At 42.1% G+C, this 19,326-nt stretch overlaps 1 protein-coding gene and 1 long non-coding RNA gene across 2 annotated transcripts in view; both read left to right on the top strand.

Moving 5' to 3' along the window:
* Positions 1–19,326, top strand: part of LOC117874086 — a 427,235-nt gene that overhangs the window by 39,060 nt on the left and 368,849 nt on the right. The gene's annotated exons all lie outside the window — the stretch shown is intronic.
* Positions 1–19,326, top strand: part of APLF (aprataxin and PNKP like factor) — a 92,942-nt gene that overhangs the window by 20,786 nt on the left and 52,830 nt on the right. Inside the window, exons 3-5 of the mRNA XM_034763889.1 lie at positions 12,528–12,694; positions 14,630–14,822; positions 16,394–16,520. Of these exons, the coding sequence (XP_034619780.1) occupies positions 12,528–12,694; positions 14,630–14,822; positions 16,394–16,520 (487 nt within the window). The remainder of the gene's footprint in view (positions 1–12,527; positions 12,695–14,629; positions 14,823–16,393; positions 16,521–19,326) is intronic.

Genomic DNA, 19,326 nt, shown 5'->3' on the forward strand with positions numbered 1-19,326 from the left:
ATGAAAGCCTTTTCAAGAGGCACAACATACTGTGGTTGGTGTTACTGCACATAGGATTAAATATATGTTTGTACACTGAATGCTGGCCAAACAGTTGGGATGTATCCAAAGAAAAATTTCTTGTGTATTGGCACAGCAGAGATTCCACTCAGTTTTAAGTGACCGTCTCTCCACAGCTTTGCATTCAATAATATAAAATAGCTTTTGAACTGAGGGAATGGTGTTGGTTCCTAAACTGCATATTATACCGTTTAGGTAGTATATAATTTTCATAGATTATTCATAGATTATAGGACTGGAAGGGACCTCGAGAGGTCATCGAGTCCAGTCCCCTGCCCGCATGGCAGGACCAAATACTGCCTAGACTGACTTTTTGTTTCTAAAGCAGTGTGGTATTGTGGGACAGTGTTTTATTTCAAGTCTGTTTGGCTGTTGAGTAGAGGCAAAATATTTCTCAAAGTAAGATAAGTGACTGAATTTTGGTGTGCTGACTTGCTAGCAGTAAACCAATTACTGTAACATCAGGATATTATGATTAATGGCTTTATTGAAAATGGGCGATTTGGGAAATAAAATTCAAAGAGCAGGATGTATAAATATCTTTCCCAATTATTCCCAGGGTAATAGCCATATGAACTAGGACAGCTTTTAACATTTGTTAAAATGAAAGAATCAAACTGTGGATGTCTTCTAACAAGGCTATTTGTTGATGGGTTGCTGTTCTGCGGGAGCATTGAAATCTCTAACTCGCTCCCATACATCTGAGGTCATAACCTAGAGCAGGGGTTCTTAAACTGGGGCTCGGGACCCCTCAAGGGGTCACAGGGCTATTACATGGGGGGGGGTCATGAGCGGTCATCCTCCACCCCAAACCCTGCTTTGCTTCCAACATTTATAATGGTGTTAAATACATAAACAAGTGTTTTTAATTTATAAGGTCGAACTCAGAGGCTTGCTGTGTGAAAGGGGTCACCAGTAAAAAAGTTTAGGAACCACTGACTAGAGACATAACTGTCCAATTTTGTGCAGCTCTGTATGACTGTGACATTACCCAGCGTACAATCTGGACTGATGAACAGCTATGTCCCCTCAGTTCTCTCACCTGGGGTGCCTTTTACACTGCTTTGCTGAGAGCTACCATTCTTAGTCTGCTCTCTCTCAACCTCCAGCATGTAAATTACTCCCAGTTATACTCCAAGAGTGCTACCATCAGCCACTCTTGAATTACACTGCATAGGAACACAAGCAAATTCCCAGTCTTTTCCTCAGAAATGTACATCTTGTACTGCCCAGCTCACTCCTGGACAATACAAGCTCATAAGGTCTGTCACTTTATTAATAGAAAATAATATGCACAAATCCTGTTATCCGAAATGGAGTTTCCGAAACTCTTCAATCTAAACACACTGGTTTAGATAAAACAAGTTTAATTAACTACAAAAGAGAGATTTTAAGTGATTACAAGTAATGAAGCATTAAAGTCAAATTTGTTACAAGAAAATAAAAGTAAATCTCAACTAATGCCTAACTTAACAAGCTAGAGGGAATTCGAAGCAAAGGTCTCCTTCACCACTTGTTTTAGCAGTCTTACGGGCTAAATCTTTCAGTCAGGATACCTCCCCTAGTCCAAAGCTGTTCCCTTTGTTCTTCAGGTGTTGTGGATGCTGTGGGTAAAGCTAAAGGAGGAATAATTTGGAGCATCGCCCCTCTTTCCTTTTATAGTCCTTTCTCTTCTTTGAGAATCATCTCCAGCTGAGATTCAGGAGACATAGTCTGTCTGAACCCGAACCCCCAGCTGTTTTTGTCAAAATGTAGATTTCTACTCACGTCCTCTTTCCTACCAAAGAATGGCCAGTTAACCAGGTGATAGTCCATTTGATTTGTTGACAGCTGGCTGAGGTGTTGGATAACCTTTTGTCTCTGGGTGGTTTGTGACTCTTCCCCAGACTCAGAATATATCATTAGTAATATCTTGCAGTAGAATCCTATAACTTTACATAATGTTGACACATATTTTACCAAGAGTTTTCAAGCGATACACAAGGTATACTTTGTATGAAATTTATCATAGTCATGTAAAAGGGGTGAACATAGGAGTATAGACTGTCAGCCATTTCATGCAATTTTAATAGGTTGATTTGCATATTTGAAAATAACTATAATAACTATAAACTTCCATTTAAAAAAAATGTCAGTTCAAAGCTAGTGAAGGCAATGGTGTGACAGCCCTGATGTATGAAATTCTATATGTATTTGGACAAGTTTTCCACTGCTCTGTCAGCATCCCTTAAGGCTTGTGTGGGGCAGGGCATATTCTCTAGAGCAGTAGTTCTCAAACTTATTTGATTGGGCCCCCATTATGTGTGTCTGTAGTCATTTCCGCCCCTCCCCCAAGTACATATACCACCACGCAGCTCGTAGGGAGAGAGGAGAGTAGTGGCTGCTGGCTGGGTGCCCAGCTCTGAAGGCAGCGCACACCAGCAGCAGCGCAGAAGTAAGGTGGCAATGTAAAAAGTGACATTCGTCAATATCACTTTTCATAGCAGACATAGCGCCCCATTGCCACCCTTATTTCTGTGCTGCTACTGCCACGCTGGGGCTGCCAGCTGGAGCTCTGCCACCTCCAGGTGAGAGGCTGAGCTGCCTCACAGTGAGGGAGTGGGGGAAGAACCAGCCTGATGAGGGATTGATTGGGCAGGAGGGAAGAGAGCCCCGGGTTAACAGGGCTCTGGCTTTCTCCTTTATCCCTGCCTCCTGAGTGTGCATGGCCCTTCTGCCACCTGGGGCCAACAGCCAGAGCTTTACAAATAAAACAAGGTGGGGCGGGGGAGCACAGAGCCTGCACCTCCCTTGACACATTCCTGTGCATCCTTTGGGAGCCCCTCCCACCATAGTCTGAGAACCACTGCCCTAGACCAGTGGTTCTCAACCTATTTTCTTGTTAAGTATCAGAGGGGTAGCCGTGTTAGTCTGAATCTGTAAAAAGCAACAGAGGGTCCTGTGGCACCTTTGAGACTAACAGAAGTACTGGGAGCATAAGCTTTCGTGGGTAAGAACCTCACTTCTGACTTGCATCTGAAGAAGTGAGGTTCTTACCCACGAAAGCTTATGCTCCCAGTACTTCTGTTAGTCTCAAAGGTGCCACAGGACCCTCTGTTGCTATTTTCTTGTTGTGTGTTTTCAGTGGTCTGCAAACATATGCTACAATGAAATACCCATCCTGTTCTTAAAGGGGCAGCTCCTATTAACTGAGCTACACACTATTTTTCATTGTATTTATAACATAACATCCCAATTCATTTGTTTTGCATTATAAAATTATTGCAGTTACTCCAGGGACTTCACATTCTTCACAGAAATAATGTGTATGTACTCATATATGTATAACTTGTTTATACTACATACAAAATGCTACACTAAAAGAACATTGAAGTTTGCCAAATCAAGCACTCACACTTGGAAATGCCAGAATTAAGTTTGTCTGAGCATTATGATACAGTATATACTTACATGATTGCATACTATTTTTTTCTCCTGTGTGGTTGGTCAGCGAGATTTGGACCCAGGAACTTCAGATGCACAGCACACACTTCTTCCACTTGAGCTGAAGAAGCAACTAGAAAGCAAAGTAGGCTAATGGAGAGTAGAGAAAATGGCACAGTTTGCTGGTGTGCTACACAACTATTTGTGATAACCAGCATGCAACTGCTGTATCAGGATTACTGTGTTATCGTCCTACTTTTGAGAGCTGAGTGTTTAGTGGTTAGAGCAGTGATTACAGATGGAGTAACCAAGCTCATAGAGCTGGGACAGTCATTCTGAAAGACAGTGTGGCCAATGAGATAGCATTTGGCACTTTCATGGTAGAGACCTAGGTTCTATTCCCAGCACTGTCAGAACTGACTTTGTGGAACTTGTACAACTTCTCACTTTGTAAAAGGCTGTTTGGGGGAATGCTAGTTGTTTGCCTCTGATTATAGGGCTTGTCTACACTGGCAAGTTTCAGCACAGTAAAGCAGCTTTTTGTGCTCAAACTGCAGACGTGCACACTCTGCCAAGCCACTTTGTGCACAGAAACTCCTCAGTTGCAGCCCTGCAAAAAAACCATCTCGACGAGAGTCGTAAGGCTATTTGCGCAGAGGCTCCAGCGCTCTATTGCCAGTGTAGACACGTGATTGCTTTCGGCGCTGTAATTGGCCTCCGGGGCTGTCCCATAATGCCTCAAGTGACGGCTCTGCTCATTGTTTTGAACTCAGCTGCCCTGGAGACATGCGCCCCTCCCCTTTCAAATCACCGTTTCTGACAGCTGTTGCATGCTGTGCTGATCTGCTCCGGGACACACAGCAAACCATTGATATGGAATGCTCATGCTGTTGAACACAGAGGGGGGTGTGTGTGTGTGTGAGAGAGAGAGAGAAAGAGAGAGAGATTGCTGTGCAGAGAGCCCAGGGAGGGAGGCGGGGGCTGAAGTCGGGGTTTCCCCCTCCCCTTGCCTCAGGACTGGTTGCTTCCTGCTGCTGTCTGAACTTACAAGACAGCATGCTGACACACTGTGTCCCCCAAAACACAGTCTCTCTCCCCGCTTCAGTTGAAAAGCAGCTGGCAATGTAGTAGGATGCCTATGGAACAATGGGATTGGGAAACCTGCATCATGTGACACTGTGCCTTCCTCATGAGGCATTGCAAACCCTTCCCAAAGCACCCTGCTGCCAGTTGCACAGAGGGATAGCTACCACAATGCACTGCTGTCTTTGCCGTTGCAAGAGCTGCTAATGTGGATGCGCTCCAGCATCACAAGGAGCACAGTGTGAACATGCAACAGCAGTTTAATTCCAGCGTTTTAATAAAAGTGGTATAACTTGTGGTGCAGAAACTTGCCAGTGTAGACATACCCTTAGAGGTGTGAGTGAGGCTTTGATCAGTAATTAGGATTGTGAACTGAGCAGCAATACTAACAGCACTCAGCTGAAGAAATGAGACAAGAACTCATGTGTGACGGGTTCCCCCTGGGTACCACTGAGCTCCCCAGACCCACTAGCCTGGGCTTCCTTTACACTGTACTTCTGTGACCAACCTGCCAAGCCCTCTCCCAGGCTCCAGCACACACACACAGGTAGGGACACACCCAGCTGCACTACATACAGACGCTGTGATCAACTCTGCATGGGAAGGCTACAGCTAAGGAACTGTCCAGCTGCTCAAGTGCACACCCCCCTCTGGAGTGTAAACTCAAAATTATACCATCTTGTGCTGATCTGTACAGCGTAAGCTCACGAAATTCGCCCCCTCCCTCAATGTGGAGAAGGATATGCAACAGCTTTCTTCCCCAAGTTATAACTCCCACACACTGATTTTAGACAAAGCAAAATAAGTTTAACTAGAAAAGATAGATTTTAAGAGATAAGGAATAGCAAACAGATCAAAGGAGATTACCTAGCAAATAAACAAAACACGCAAACTAAGCTTAATATATTAAGATACTGGATATGGGTAGCAAATTCCCACCCTAAATAATGATTCAAGCAGGCTGCAGAGATTCTTAAGGGGCCAGTTGTACTTGTTTACAGCTTAAAAACCCCAGGCATTCCTTTCACATGCTAAAAAATCCCTTTAGCTTGGGTCCAGCACTTCCCCCAGCTCAGTCTTTGTTCCTTAGGTGTTTCGAGGAGTCAGTGAAGAACAACAATGATGTCACTCCTCTGACTTAAATAGCTTTTGCATATGGTGGGAACCCTTTGTCTCAAAACTTTTGTTCCCACACCAGTCAGTGGAAAAACACCGGTATTCCAAGATGGAGTCCAGTACCAGGTGAGCTGGTTAATGTCCCTGTAGTGCCACAGTAGCCATTGCTTGGAGGCCATTTGTATCATCCTCAGGAAGATCCCCAGGTGGGAAATAAGCTCCTTCTAAGGCCAATTGTTCTCCCTAATGGTTCATTAATGTAAATGGACCCTTCCCAGCCAGGGGCTGTGACTTGTATGGGCTCGTGGTGCCTGGGCTCCAGCAAATTCAGGGCCCGGTGGGCCCAGCTCCACCAGTGTTCGGGGCTGGGTCTCTCCCTGAGCCCCACCTGTTGCCCCTGCACGCATCCCCCAGCCCCGCCTGCTGCCCCTTCATGCCTCCTCCAGAGCGTCCCCCGGCTCTGCCTGCTGCTTCTGCACGCCTCCCTCGAGTGTCCCTGCCTGCCCTGGGCAGCAGGCGGCTGCCCCCTGCAGCTCTGTGCTGCATTCCCTTGTTGGTTGCTGCCGGCTACAAGGGAGCGGCGCCGGGGGCAGGCTGAGGCAGCTCCTGTGCCTAAGGAGTGGAGGAGGCGCATGGCAGCCCCCCCCAGCAGGCGACTCTGAGGGGGCTTATCCTGGCTAGACCTCCTGAGCAGCAGCCGGGGGGGGGCCCTCTGGAGGGCCCCCTCCCCCAGAGCCCTGCACCCCGTTCTGCACCCTAACCCTCTGCTCCACCCAGATCTCGCACCCAGCACCCAACCCCCTTGTCCCAGCTCAGAGCCTGCACCCAGCACCCAAACTCCCTCCCAGAGCCCACACCCCTCCCACAACCAAACTCTCTCCCAGAGCCTGCACCCCATACCCCCTCCTGCACCCCACCCCCCTGCCCCAGCTCAGAGCACCCAAACTGCATCCCAGAACCTGCATCCCTCCTGAACCCAAACGTCCTCCCAGAGCCTACACCCCAAACCCCCTCCCGCACCCAAACTCCCTCCCAGAGCCTTAGGCAGGTGTGGGGGGCGGGACTTAGACCCATTCTAGGCACCACCAAAAATTATACAAACCTGCTGCCCCTGTTCCCAGCCAGCCATTTAGACTGACAATCTTTTGCGTAGTGGGTGTTCCCTAGGTGTAAACACATTTCTGGTACAGACACATAGTCAATATTCCTAACTTCAGTTACAAAAATGATACATGCATACAAATAGGATAATCATATTCATAAATCATAACCTTTCCAGTGATATCTCACATGACCTATCTTTTATAAAATACATTAGAATTATGCCATAATATATCAGAGTAATATCACCATGAAGAATATGGGGTGCAGTGTCACACCAGGCTCTCCTGTCTCTCCATCCACTGTACGTTCCCCTGAGCTAAAGGGTGGTTAGTGGGGAAGGTTCTCCTCCACAAATGTGACATTTTGCCTGAGATATGGGCAGGAATGACAGTGCTGCCAAATGTGTTGGTATCACACCAAATGCATACGACTTGGTAGGACTGTAGAGAATATGAGATCAGATAAGAGTCATAAGGTGGGGGAGGTGGAACAAGATTGCAGAGGGATAGAAGTATCCTTTTCCATGACTTAAAAAATAGTGGCCAATAGGAGATCAGCCAGTACGGAATGGGATTCTTCAAATCCATGTAGGACTAAGTGGGAAGGAGTCTCCCCAACTGCTGTATTGATTTGGAGTTTAGTGGCAAGGAAGGAGTTTAGTTTATTAGATTATTGTTGAATAAAGCACAAATTGTGATGGTGTCTTTTTATTTTTAGATGTAACTTATTTTAACCACTTGAAAAATAAATGGCAGGGACAGCAAAAGATCACACATGAACTGTCAATTTTTTTTCCAGTAATTATGATGCTTACAAAAGAATCCTAACATAAATATGAGTTTAGATAAAGCAGCATAATTTATAGACAAGCAGGATGTACAAAATAATGGCCCCTGGGCTCAGAGAGTACATATGTCAGCTGTTGTTACTGAGGATGAGAAACAGGGTTTATCAGACCTGCAGCAAGCACAAAACGACTTTGTTTTGTAGAAATAACACACATTACAAACTAATTATATAATGTAACTCAACTTAATTTGCAATAAAGTAAATAGTTCACTTTTTAACAAACACAAGTAACCAATGTGTGAATAAGCTGAAAATGTATCTTGTAAATTATTTTTCACTTCTGAAGTGTAGAGGAGAAGATAATTCCTGTGGAAACGGACTGTGACATCACCACATGCTTTAACTTTCAAGAAAAGCTCTTTGGAAATCAGTAGAAAACATACATGTAGGTCTCAAATCATTTTAATGAAGAGGTCTTACCACAGTGGTCTTAGTCATGCGTAAAGATATGGAAAACAAATTAAAGTGTGGATTGATTATATTTGCATGAAGATGTAAGAATTTTATTAACAGTCCTTCTTCTTTCTTGCTGCTTTCATATCTAGGGTCAGCGTAACTATGGAGAGAAAACAAAACCAAGAATTCATTCAGAAAAAAAATCCTGGTGTAATACCCACACGTTTCATCTTCTAACAGTATTTCATGATTACTGAATAATTAATAGTGGGCATAGGTTCTAAGAGGTATCACCAGACCCTGCTCTTTCCATTGTTCTGAGATGCAGCAAAAGTAATGTGGTTCTTCAGTGTAGGGGTGGGAAGGATTAGGGAACACGTGCAGGGAATGGGCACCACTGTTTGTCATGAAGCACACTTCTGTGAGCCTTGTATGTACTGTTTGAGTACAGAGTAGGAGCAAGTAAGATGAAAGACTAGGATGTCCAGAGGCTGCTCCAGGCAATCTGCCACCCTAGACAACACTACAATGTGCTGTGATGCCACTCAAATTTGGTCTGGCTGCCCCTCTATCATGATGGAGGGGTGGCTGGGCCAAGTCTGCCACCCTAGGCAGCTGCCTAGCTTGCCTATCGTGAGAGTGGCCTTTGAGTACGTGGATAGACCTGCTGCTCTCTGGACCCCGCAGCAATTGTCCTTGTGGATTAGGGACACTGGAATTATAAGTGCTGAGTGGCTCTGGTGCTTCTTTGTGACCCCGGGGAAGGATTCTACTGAATTTTACTCCTGAGAGCATTCTGCGCAAAAAAAACAAAACAAAAAACAAATTCTGCACACAATATTTTAAAATTCTGCAAATTTCTGCCAATTTTATTTGTCAAATAAATGTGGACGTTCCAGCATGGCATTGGGGAGCACAGGCCACTGGCTGCACAGAGGTGGGAGATCACTATACAGCCCCCCCAACTCCCCTCGGGCACGGACTCAGTGGTGAGGCTGCATCTATCCCTGACACAGCTCAGGGACCGGGCCTGCCCCAGAAACACCTCAGGCCCCTGCCCTTCCATGCCAGTTGAACCCCAGGTGGGCCAGACAGGCTCAGCAAGACAGGATCCAAGTGTGGAGGGGCTCGGTGTGGGGGGATCCACATGTGGGTTGAGAGTGTTCCGTGTGGGGCAATCTGGGTGTGGGCAGCTCAGTTGGGGATCCAGGTGGAGGGGGGGTCTGGGTGAACAGGGGCTTGTTGGGTGGGTTCTGGGTGCAACGGTAATGGGACTCTGCAGGGGGGGGTCCAGGTGAAGGTGGTTTGGGCTCAGCATGGGAGGGGGTCTGGGGTGGGGGGGATAGAGCTCGGCAGGGGGGTCTGGGTGTGTGGGGTCAGTGGGGGTTCCAGATGCTGGTGGAGTGGTGCCCAGTGGGGTGGGGAACCAGGTGCATCTGGTTGGCGCTTGATGGGGTGGGGATCTGGGTGTGGCTCGTCAGGGTGGTCCAGGTGCAGGGGAGTGAGGCTTATCAGGGTGGGGGGGCTCTGATTGCAGGGGGGGGGGAGGCTTCATGAGGTATAAGGGGGTCTAGATGCACAGGGGTTGGGTGGATGGGGGAGCAGCTCCCTATACAAGGATCCCTCCCCCTGCAGCTGAGGAGCGATGGACTCAGGAAATAAGTGTGTGTGGGGAATTTGCAGAGCTTCCTGCAGCCGGGGAAGAAATCTGGGAGTGGGTCTGACCTAACCCCGGATGCCATGCAGGGAAAGAGGAAGTCCCGTGCTCCCCAGCCAAACTGGGACTACCAGCTGATCCTGTCACAGGGTAGGAGCCACTGGCCAGGTCTTCCTTAGTGCCGCCCCCTGCCCCACAGTAATTTACCTCTCTGCCGGCTGCCTGGGCACCTGAACATAGTGCGTGCTGTGGAGAGTCATATGACCGCTCTTGTGGCTTCCCCATCAGAAAGTCATTCTTCTGCAGGGAAGCAAAGAAATCTGCAGGGACATAAATTCTGCGCATGTGCAGTGGTGCAGAATCCCCCCAGAAGTAGAATTTGCAAGCTTCTGAAAGTTGTTACATAGCCTATTCTGGCTTGTCTGGAAAATTAAACTACTGTTTGCCTTTCTTGCACGGCTAACAACTTGACTGTAACTGAAAAACTTAGATCCAATTTCATGGCTTCCGAGTCATCACAGACCTCCGATCAGACTGCACATTTGAACAAGTTCTACCTCAGACCTTCTTTGCTGTCTTCTTCTCCCAAAGCATTAGTTGTGTGGCTGACACACAGTAGGCCCATATTTTCCCATCTCGGACTGGCGGTTAATTACTACTGTTCTTGTTTGCCACTCTTCCTTCAGCCTCTTCTTTCCTCTGATTGGTAGATCAGTGCTGCTGTGCTTGATGTCACTCAGGGTTTGTTTACACTGCAGTAAAATAGGAAGAACCAGAGGTGTTAAATAACTTTATTTTAAAAATGGTCAGAAGTTTCAGGAGTTGTCTTCAAGTAGGATAATCGTGGAGGGCCAATAATAGTTGAAGAAGGATAGAGTACAACTATTTTTTTTTTCAATTTCCTAGATACATCAAAGACAAATAATTACTTTAGCTTTTACATTTATCCTGAAGAGCACGCTACCTTTTCTCTTGACAGAGTTAATAGGTATTTTTAAAAAAATGTTTACAGTTAGAGGATTGTGGAACAGATCAGAAGATAAGATAAATGTGTCATGCTTCTGAAATTTAACCCTGTGCTTTTTATATTGCAGGAATAGAATCTTATTGTGATGTGTATATGCTGTAAGAACAGGGAAGTTTTCAGAGATCTTCACTTATTTTCTTGTCTAAATAAATTAAACAAAGTTCATACTGTTATCTTACTCCCCATCACTGAATTATTAATTTTAATTATTCTCTGTGAATGTGAATAAATGTCATCTGTCAACCAGTTAGAAGTGCAAATAAATAGTGATTGCAATCTTTGCAAATACAGCTTGCAGAATTGAACGGAGAAGCTGAGAAGTTGACCCAGGTGACTTTATTCTATAGGGAACAATTATAATGCCGAGGTCACCTAAAATTGCTTGTTTCACCGATTAGTGGTACCCATGTGCTTAATTTTATGCACTGGGAACAGTTCCATTGATTCCAGTTGGACTGTTAGTGCGTGATGCACAGTACATAGTAAGTTTTTTGCAGGATACAGGCCTAGCTCTTCCTAGCTGCAGACGCTCCTAGCCCATTGGACAGTAGTTCTTATGTAAGCAAGCCCATAGCAGACATCAGTTTCTATAAGCTTTCTCCATGAAAATCAAAGTAGTTTTGATAGCTAATAGAATTAACTGCATTAATTCATATACTTCATCTAATGTATCTAAAATCTTAGATATTCACAAAGGTGGGTAGTTTTGAAGTCTGACTGTTGAGACTAGAGAGATCAATAAAAAGTTAGTCTACAATCCGTAGGCCCTAGAGAAACATACACTTCTGGGATCCTGCCTTCTAATCTGAATAACAACCACCACCTCCGGTTCCTTTTTTTATTCTTTGCTGGTCCCAAAAGAGGCATTGTTTGCTATAATAGTCACAAAATGATGGGAAATGCAAGCATAAATGGGGGGCGGACACAGAGGAGGAGAGATGGAAGGAAGGGCAAAATACACTTCAGTGATGTTCCCTCCCATACATGCCACTGCAGTAAATTCCCATCCCAGACTATACACTTACTACTGTTGGAGAAGGAAGTGGCTTCTTTACCCAGTGCCACCCTCCTCTCCTTTACTATGTTGGGAATGGAAAAGTGAGTCTCCGTTGCATGGTGGAAGGGTGAGGACTATCTCTTCCCATTCATCCACTGGTGCAGATGTGTGGGTGAACTGAAAAAACTTCACTCACTTGAGTGAGTGGTGGCATTACCTAGCACATGGGGTCACAATACCCCTCAAGTGAAGTTCTTTCAATTGACACAGAAATCTGCATTGGCCAAAACAAAATGTTGGTCGTTCCCCCCCTGCCCTCAAAATTGGAGTCCTACTAGGAACATGCCTAGTTTGCCAATGAGTTGCTCTGGTCCTATCTACAAGGTCTAATTTATCAAATGAGTCATTTAAATGGTTTAGAACACTGAAAATATTTAATTTTTTTCAACATTTTCCCCAGAATTAAATCTTACCTAGACCTCTGGTGTAAAATTGGTACAGGAATTATTTCATCTTCATAGAAACTAAACAAAATTTAAATAGAAATGGAAATATAAACTCAGCCCTATACCTTCTATTGAGCAGCTATCAGTACATACATAATATCGATATAAAAAAGTTTATAAGTGGGAATCAGTTGTTTTTTCTAATACTGTACTTTATTTCTGTTTAACATGCTAACAACTATTAAAAGGTTGCTGAAATATGTGGAATTGTGTTAGTAACTGAGTCAGTGCTTCACTGTGTAATGTAAGCTACTAGAATTCCTACAGCATAGCATATGGTATATCAATGTCCTTTTTTTAAATTGACAGGTCCATGTAAATCCTTGTTTTTATCAATCATCCGAGAATAGCCATCTATTACCATTGGAAACAGATGAATGGCACTCTTTGAGCCCAGGTGACAGCTTTTCCCTGTTAATAGACAAATACATTTTCAAGGTCCTCTCTACACACTCAGATGTGGAAAGCACACTAAGGTAACGCTATCCGATGTGGAAAAACCTATAGTAATACTATTTGTAATATAAACTTGTTAATTATAGTTTTCTAAGGCACAACAGACCTTGAATGAACAAAAAATAAATCCAAATAAACATCTGCTTAAAGTCAAGTTTAAATTATTGTATCTCTTCCTTAAGAACATAGAGGGAAAGCATAAAGTAACTAGATCAATCCATATCCGATATACACTGCAGTCCCAATCCTGGAGCCCCAGTGAGTGGTTTATTGTAGTATCTGGCGGGGAGGTTGTGGGGAATGAGAAACATGTATCTGCTTTATCTTTCTTACCTGTCAATGTTTTAATAAATAGATTCAAAAGTGCTTTTGTATCTCACGGGTGAAATTTTCAAAGGCATGGCACGCAACTCCCATTGCAAACCTGTGTTTTAGAAATTGTGGGGGAAACGGAAGTTTACTTAAATAGGTAGTATAATGTTTAATGTAATTTTAATTTAAAAAATAAGCTTTGGTTAGCAACCAATAAAAGGATTCTACTTCCATACATCCTGATCTTATAAGTAGGAATCTTGTTTTTAAAACATTTTAGATGCAGCCCTTTAGATCTAACTTTTTTTCTGGTGAGTTACCAACATATTTATTGCTGGAGGAGCAGAAAAATGACCACGAACACCACTCTCAGGGGACAACTGATTTGAAAGACTGAAACAATTACATTGCTGATAGACACTGTACTTCAGATGGTTCCTATAGTAACCAAAAACTACTGCATACCTTAAATTTTCAATTCATCGTGTGTTTTCTTTGATACTACATACTTTCCAAGTTGTGAAGAGGAGAGAGCTAGTAGACGGGCAAATGTTAAAGTACAGTTGAAGATCCTGAATCATATTTTAAACTGTTAGAAATTTTTAAACTTTAGAATTTTTTTTAAAATGCACTGACTTCTAGTTTTCCCAAGGGCATTATGGTTGTCCACAAGCCTCAGTGGAACAGCCAAGAAGATTTCTATTTTTGTTAAAAAGCAAAAACCTATGTAAAGATTGAAAAATATAAATAGATGAGTGTCAAATTTCAGCCTAGTGCAAATGTTTATCAGTTACCTGCTATTTTATGACAAAACAATGTATGTTGAATTATACAAGTATGTAAGTAGAAGTTAGACCTATGCGCAAGTACCGTGCTGAATTAGGCCCCAAATGAAGAAGTGCATTTAATCTATTATATATAGTTTTGTTTACTATTTCTAATTTGTAAAGCAACAACAATTTGTACTCTCTACTTAGAAATAAACTAGTATAACAGAATGAAAAATGAGCTACTGCTACAGAGAATGGAAAATGAATGTTTGAGATATGAAAGTTTGCTTTTCTGTCTGTTCTATTTTAGAATTTTATGCTGCTGATTACTACTGTAATATTTGTATCTTTTAGAATTTGAATAACACACTTCAAAAACTGCTCATTTTATGGTAAAAATGATCATTTTCAATAACGCAGTAGTAGTATTGTAAGTTAACCGCTCCTACAGTTAAATGAAGGCAGAAACCAGTTTATTTTATGGTCAATAATGCAAATCTGGTTTCACCTTGTTATATTGGGGTTTTGTATGGTCTTAACCTTAACCTTGGATCTTAAGTGGTGCTGACTGATGATTTGGTTGCTTTTAGGCAACCATGTAGTTTGTTCCCTAGATACATCATCGTGAAAAATTGCCAACAGACTTAAGAGAGAGTTATTCTAGCACCATTAATATGTATGGTAGATGCAATACAGTAGAGGTTTTTTGTTGGTCTCTTAATATCTGAAACTGAGGTTTGCTTCTACATTATGACATTTGAGTGAAAATAGACATTTAGAGCGGAAATAAACTTGTGTTCAATTCAAATAGATAAAGCAAGTTTTTGAGATTTTTTTTTTCCCCACTAAAAGATGCATTTTAATATACTATAGGAAAAATAGCAAGATTGCTGCAGATGAAACAGCAAATAAATCCTCTTCAAGTGGTCATCCTATCAAGATGTCTTGTGATCCATCTTTAGTAGAATTAACTTCATGTTCCAATAACAACATACAAGTGAAAGCACATTCTCTATTGGAAAGGACAGCAGAAATTCCAAAAAATGAGACTTCTTCCAAGAGTTCGGTGGGTGTTAATATCTGATTAAATACTGCAACATGTCTGTATTTTTGGAAGGGTGGGCTGAAAATCGGGTAAAATGAAAATTGTTTTTGTTCTTGTCTCTGTACCTTTTTAAGCCCTTCATGGGGGAGTAGGTTCTTTGACAAATCGAGGCTGTTTGAGAATACATTATCTTGATTTTATTTACTATAATAGAATTTCCAAAAAAATTGTGGCTGTTACAAAAGCCTTAAGCTGACGTTCCTGAGCTTTTTCTTATACTTGCAGCACTATAAACAGGTGCAAAGCAGTAAAAGATTTCTTCTGAACAAAGAATGGCTTTGTTAGTGAGTGATATCAGAAATAAAATTTGTATTTTGTGGGAGAAACAAGTGTTGAGTTCTGATTATGTCCTTACAAAACCTGTTGTGTTCCAAAGCAGTGTGATATACTGGAAAAAAGGTCAGGTAAGGTCAGGGCTCTGACTATGAACAGGGAAATGCCCCAAAAGCCATTGCTTAGGGGAATGTACAACACAACACAGTGCTTGTACCCTGCTGAAAAGCCTCTGAAGTTCACACTCGTCATGTGCTCTGCATCTAGAACCGTGGACACACAGTTCTGGGGCTAGGTCAGGGAATAAGATCCACATGTCCTGTTCACACAGCGTCTTCCACTTGGTTACAGCTGTGGAGTTGTGTGTTCAGGGTCAGACAGAATACAGAAAAAAGGTTCATATGACCCTGCCTTTGTAGTGTTAATGTTTCCTTATGTTTGTGGTAAAGAGGCCTAGAGCCAGAATTTGCAAACAACAGAATTTTCAAAACTGTCTTATCTTACTGTGGCTGAGTAAAATGGCTTTCAGATAGTGTAATTATTGAGATGCCAATTTTATTTTATTTTTACTACTGTTGCTTTTCTAATGGAGAAAGCAATGTCATGCAAAGACAGACACGCAGGACAATTGCTCTTTGATAACATACTATAGCTGGTATTTTTCTTTCTAAGTACAATTGAAATGCCAGCCTTCATCACACTTACAAGACTTCCAAAATATATTTTATCCCTTCTTAAAAGCAGAGTCTGTATATTTTTCTTGTTTCTCTAGCCCAGTTCTGGAGTCTTTGTTTCTGAACATAACTTATCAGGGAGTGAAATAGCCACTTGAAAAAATGCTGAACTTTTTTGCATCTCCCATTCTGCATAGTAATTCAGTGTTCCTTACTCTCACTGTCTCCAGGCTTTCTGATGCTTCAGTGGGCACAAGCCATGTGGCATCAGTGACAAGGTATCAGTGAGATCTTTTACGAACCTTTTGGTCTGTAAATGAACATAGGCTTTCTTCCAAGGGTTAAGGAGTAAAGAGAGGCTTCTTTAAATACTGAGAGAGTAGGCGGTGCCAAAATGTTCAGCATTATGACTGGCTTTTGCTTCTGTTAAGCTGTACCTACAAGAAAACCAGATCCATTCAGGCTCTTTCTGAAGACAAAGCTGCTTACAAATGTCTTTTGAACCAAGTCTTTTTTTCATAGTTTCTGTATCCTAAAACTAGAAAAAAAAAGTACTATGGTACTAATCAACAAACATTATTTCAGTTGTTTTCTGCTAGTTGTAATGAAAGTGAGGAGCTAAAGCCTGTCTGGAGGAAAAGAATGCTTCCATCTTGGATGTTGCAAGGAGACCTCATGGTTCAAAGTCTTTCAACTCCAGTCCCTAAAAGAGGTAGGTTAGTAATGAATACAAAGTACTTCCCTTATGACAATATGCATATTCTCTGCTTTGATCTCATCTGACCATCAATATGGTAAAGTGGGTGTATAAACTAATTATTTTTCCTCCATGGAATCCTCTTTACATTCCTCTTTATAGTTTGACAGATGACTGAACATATTCACTTCTATTGCTTCCCTTGTCTCACATGTTATGGTCTCTGGTGTTTGCAGCATGCATCCAAAAAGAGGGTGAGCTAACAATAACCTGATGTTTTAGCACTTTTATTCTGACCTGTAAGCCTGACACAGAGGGCACATTTGCCTTCCTAAAAGCTTGTTAACAATTTCTTTCTTTTACATGTTTGGTTTTGTTAATGTTTTTTCTTGATAGATTACACCTTGATGACAAGTTTAGCTGTGTAACAATACTGATTAGTTTTATAGTGCCTGTAGTTCCAAAAAAACGTGTCTTGAAGTTTTTTTCCCAAATTTCAGCAGCATCAGCAATACTGTAGCAATCTTTCTGCAATTTGTCCAAGGCTATGGAAACAGGTTTCAGTGTATTTAGCACATCTTCTACATTTCTCTTTAGTTTGTTGTTGTCTACTTTTATCATTCTCTAGTATACAGAATGGGCAAGGTGGGCAAGGTAATATCTTTTATTGAACCAACTTCTGAGCTACACACCTTGTCTCCCTAATATCTTGGGACCAACACAGTTACAACAACTCTGCAGTTTACCAGTATAGGAAGACATGGTCGGCAGCCCATAAGAATGGTGCAAAAATGAGTTCACTATCCAGTTCATCCAGATTGTTCAGTCATGTCCGCAGCATCATCTTCAAAGTCATTGCCTTCTGAGAAGCATGTTTCATAATGTTTCATTCTGAGAACCAGACCTTGCATCTCTTTGCTGCACTGTTTATATTTGGCACATGTTCCTTTTTTTTAACCCTGAGGTACAGGGATTTGTTGAAGAGATTCCCGAATGGGGTCTTTTTTTTATGACTTGCAGCCAGTGCTGGTTTTTCCCCTGCCAGTTCCCAGATGTTGAAATCAACACAGGCTGCACTCTGAAGAATGTTGTCCCTTCTTCCCACAGTGTCCTTCACTCGGACACCATTGTTGCTTCTTTCTGGTTGCACACATTGCTCCTTCTCTCTTGTTACATAACTCCCCTGTTTGTTTGTATCTCCTTCTGTGTACGCATGCAAGGAGCTACAGGAAGGTCATTAATTTGAAGTGCCTTGAAGCAAGGGCTGGTAGTTAGTGGGCAGATCAATGTTTTTCCACGAACTAGAGATATGTTTTCATGGTTGGTGGAGTCATAAATATTCAGAATTTGAGAACTGAGCCAAGCAGAGCTCAGATTGGGAGAAGAGTATGAGACCTTGCAGATGGGCTCAGTGGATGATCCTGATGAGATGCATGATAACGTCTCCTGGCATCAGAAGCCAGGTCCCAATGCCTGGGATAAGTTTGCCAGCCTGTGCATCCCCCACAAGTTCAAGCCCAAGTACATGACTTATTGTGCCATATTTATGAACTTTGAAGTCAAAAGTTAGATGCTTTCCCCCTTATTCTTTCTTTATATAGAAAAGCAGTTTTTAACTCAAAGTTTTTGATAGAGGTTCATGCATATTGCATATTGATATAGGCTTCAGCATATTTGTTTTTTATTTAAAAGTTTTAGGAGACTATAATAAGTTGGGTCTCACCATATTTTGTATTAAATTCAGATTTCATTTTAAACAGCTTTATTTTTAAAATGAAAAACTTAAAATTTAAATAAAATTTAAACAAATCAGATTTCAGTTTAAAAAAAGACCACTTTTTTTTTTTTTTTTTTTTTTTTCAAAAAAATCATCAATTTTTATCCATACTGGGTGAGAGGTAGCAATGCAAGTCCATCTGTAAGGTGGATGAGACTTCTAGGGTAGCTTCTTCCTAGAGTTGTTACTACTTGCTACCCTCACAAGAATCTGGGATTTGCTTGAAGGAGCAAGGAAGGCTGTTCATCAGAGACAGGAGTTCAGAGTAGTACTTTTGACAATATATTAGTTCCAATTTTTGAAGTACAAACTTCTTTGGAAAATGAAAATATTGTAAATTCTTTTTTTTGTGAAGACTATCATTATTTTACAGTTAGTCATGGTAACTTACCATTGTTTTGATGTTTGTAAATAGAAGTTACTGGAGAGATTCACAACTATGATGGTGAATGACACTTTGGTGCTGATTACCTCATTTAAAATTGTTCAGTCATCCACCCCATCCGATCATATAAGAGCCTCTAGAATTCTTCACAGGTAATGTTAAATACTGTCACTTTCCTATAAATGGATAGTAACAAAACCATTCCATATTCGTCATGTATTGTCCTATTTATGATTCAGATATGAGTATTAATATCATTTAGTATCTCTGAGGGGGAAGCATATTAAAATGTGGTGTGTTAGTTTAATTCAATATGACACGGGGTACAGATTCAGTCTATTGATATTTGACAAGGAAAAGGATGAAGCTGTCATTGACTTCAGCGTTAAAAAAATTTAACACATAGGCTTCTGGTGTACTGGGACCACTGCCTATCAAACTGACCAATATGGTCTCACTGTTTCTTTGTGCTCCCTCTCTGTATTGATCTGTCCTCTGTCTTCTACTTAGATTGTAAGCTCTTTGAGGCAGGGGCTGTCTTTTTGTTCTGTTTGTACAGTGCTAGCACAGTGGGGTCTTGGTGCGTGATTGGGGCTCCTAGGTGATATGGTAATACAAATAATAAACGAATCTGACTTTAAAATGCTAACAACAATCCA

The sequence above is a fragment of the Trachemys scripta genome, chromosome 3 (assembly GCF_013100865.1).
Source record: "Trachemys scripta elegans isolate TJP31775 chromosome 3, CAS_Tse_1.0, whole genome shotgun sequence".
NCBI classification, from domain to species: Eukaryota; Metazoa; Chordata; order Testudines; family Emydidae; genus Trachemys; species Trachemys scripta.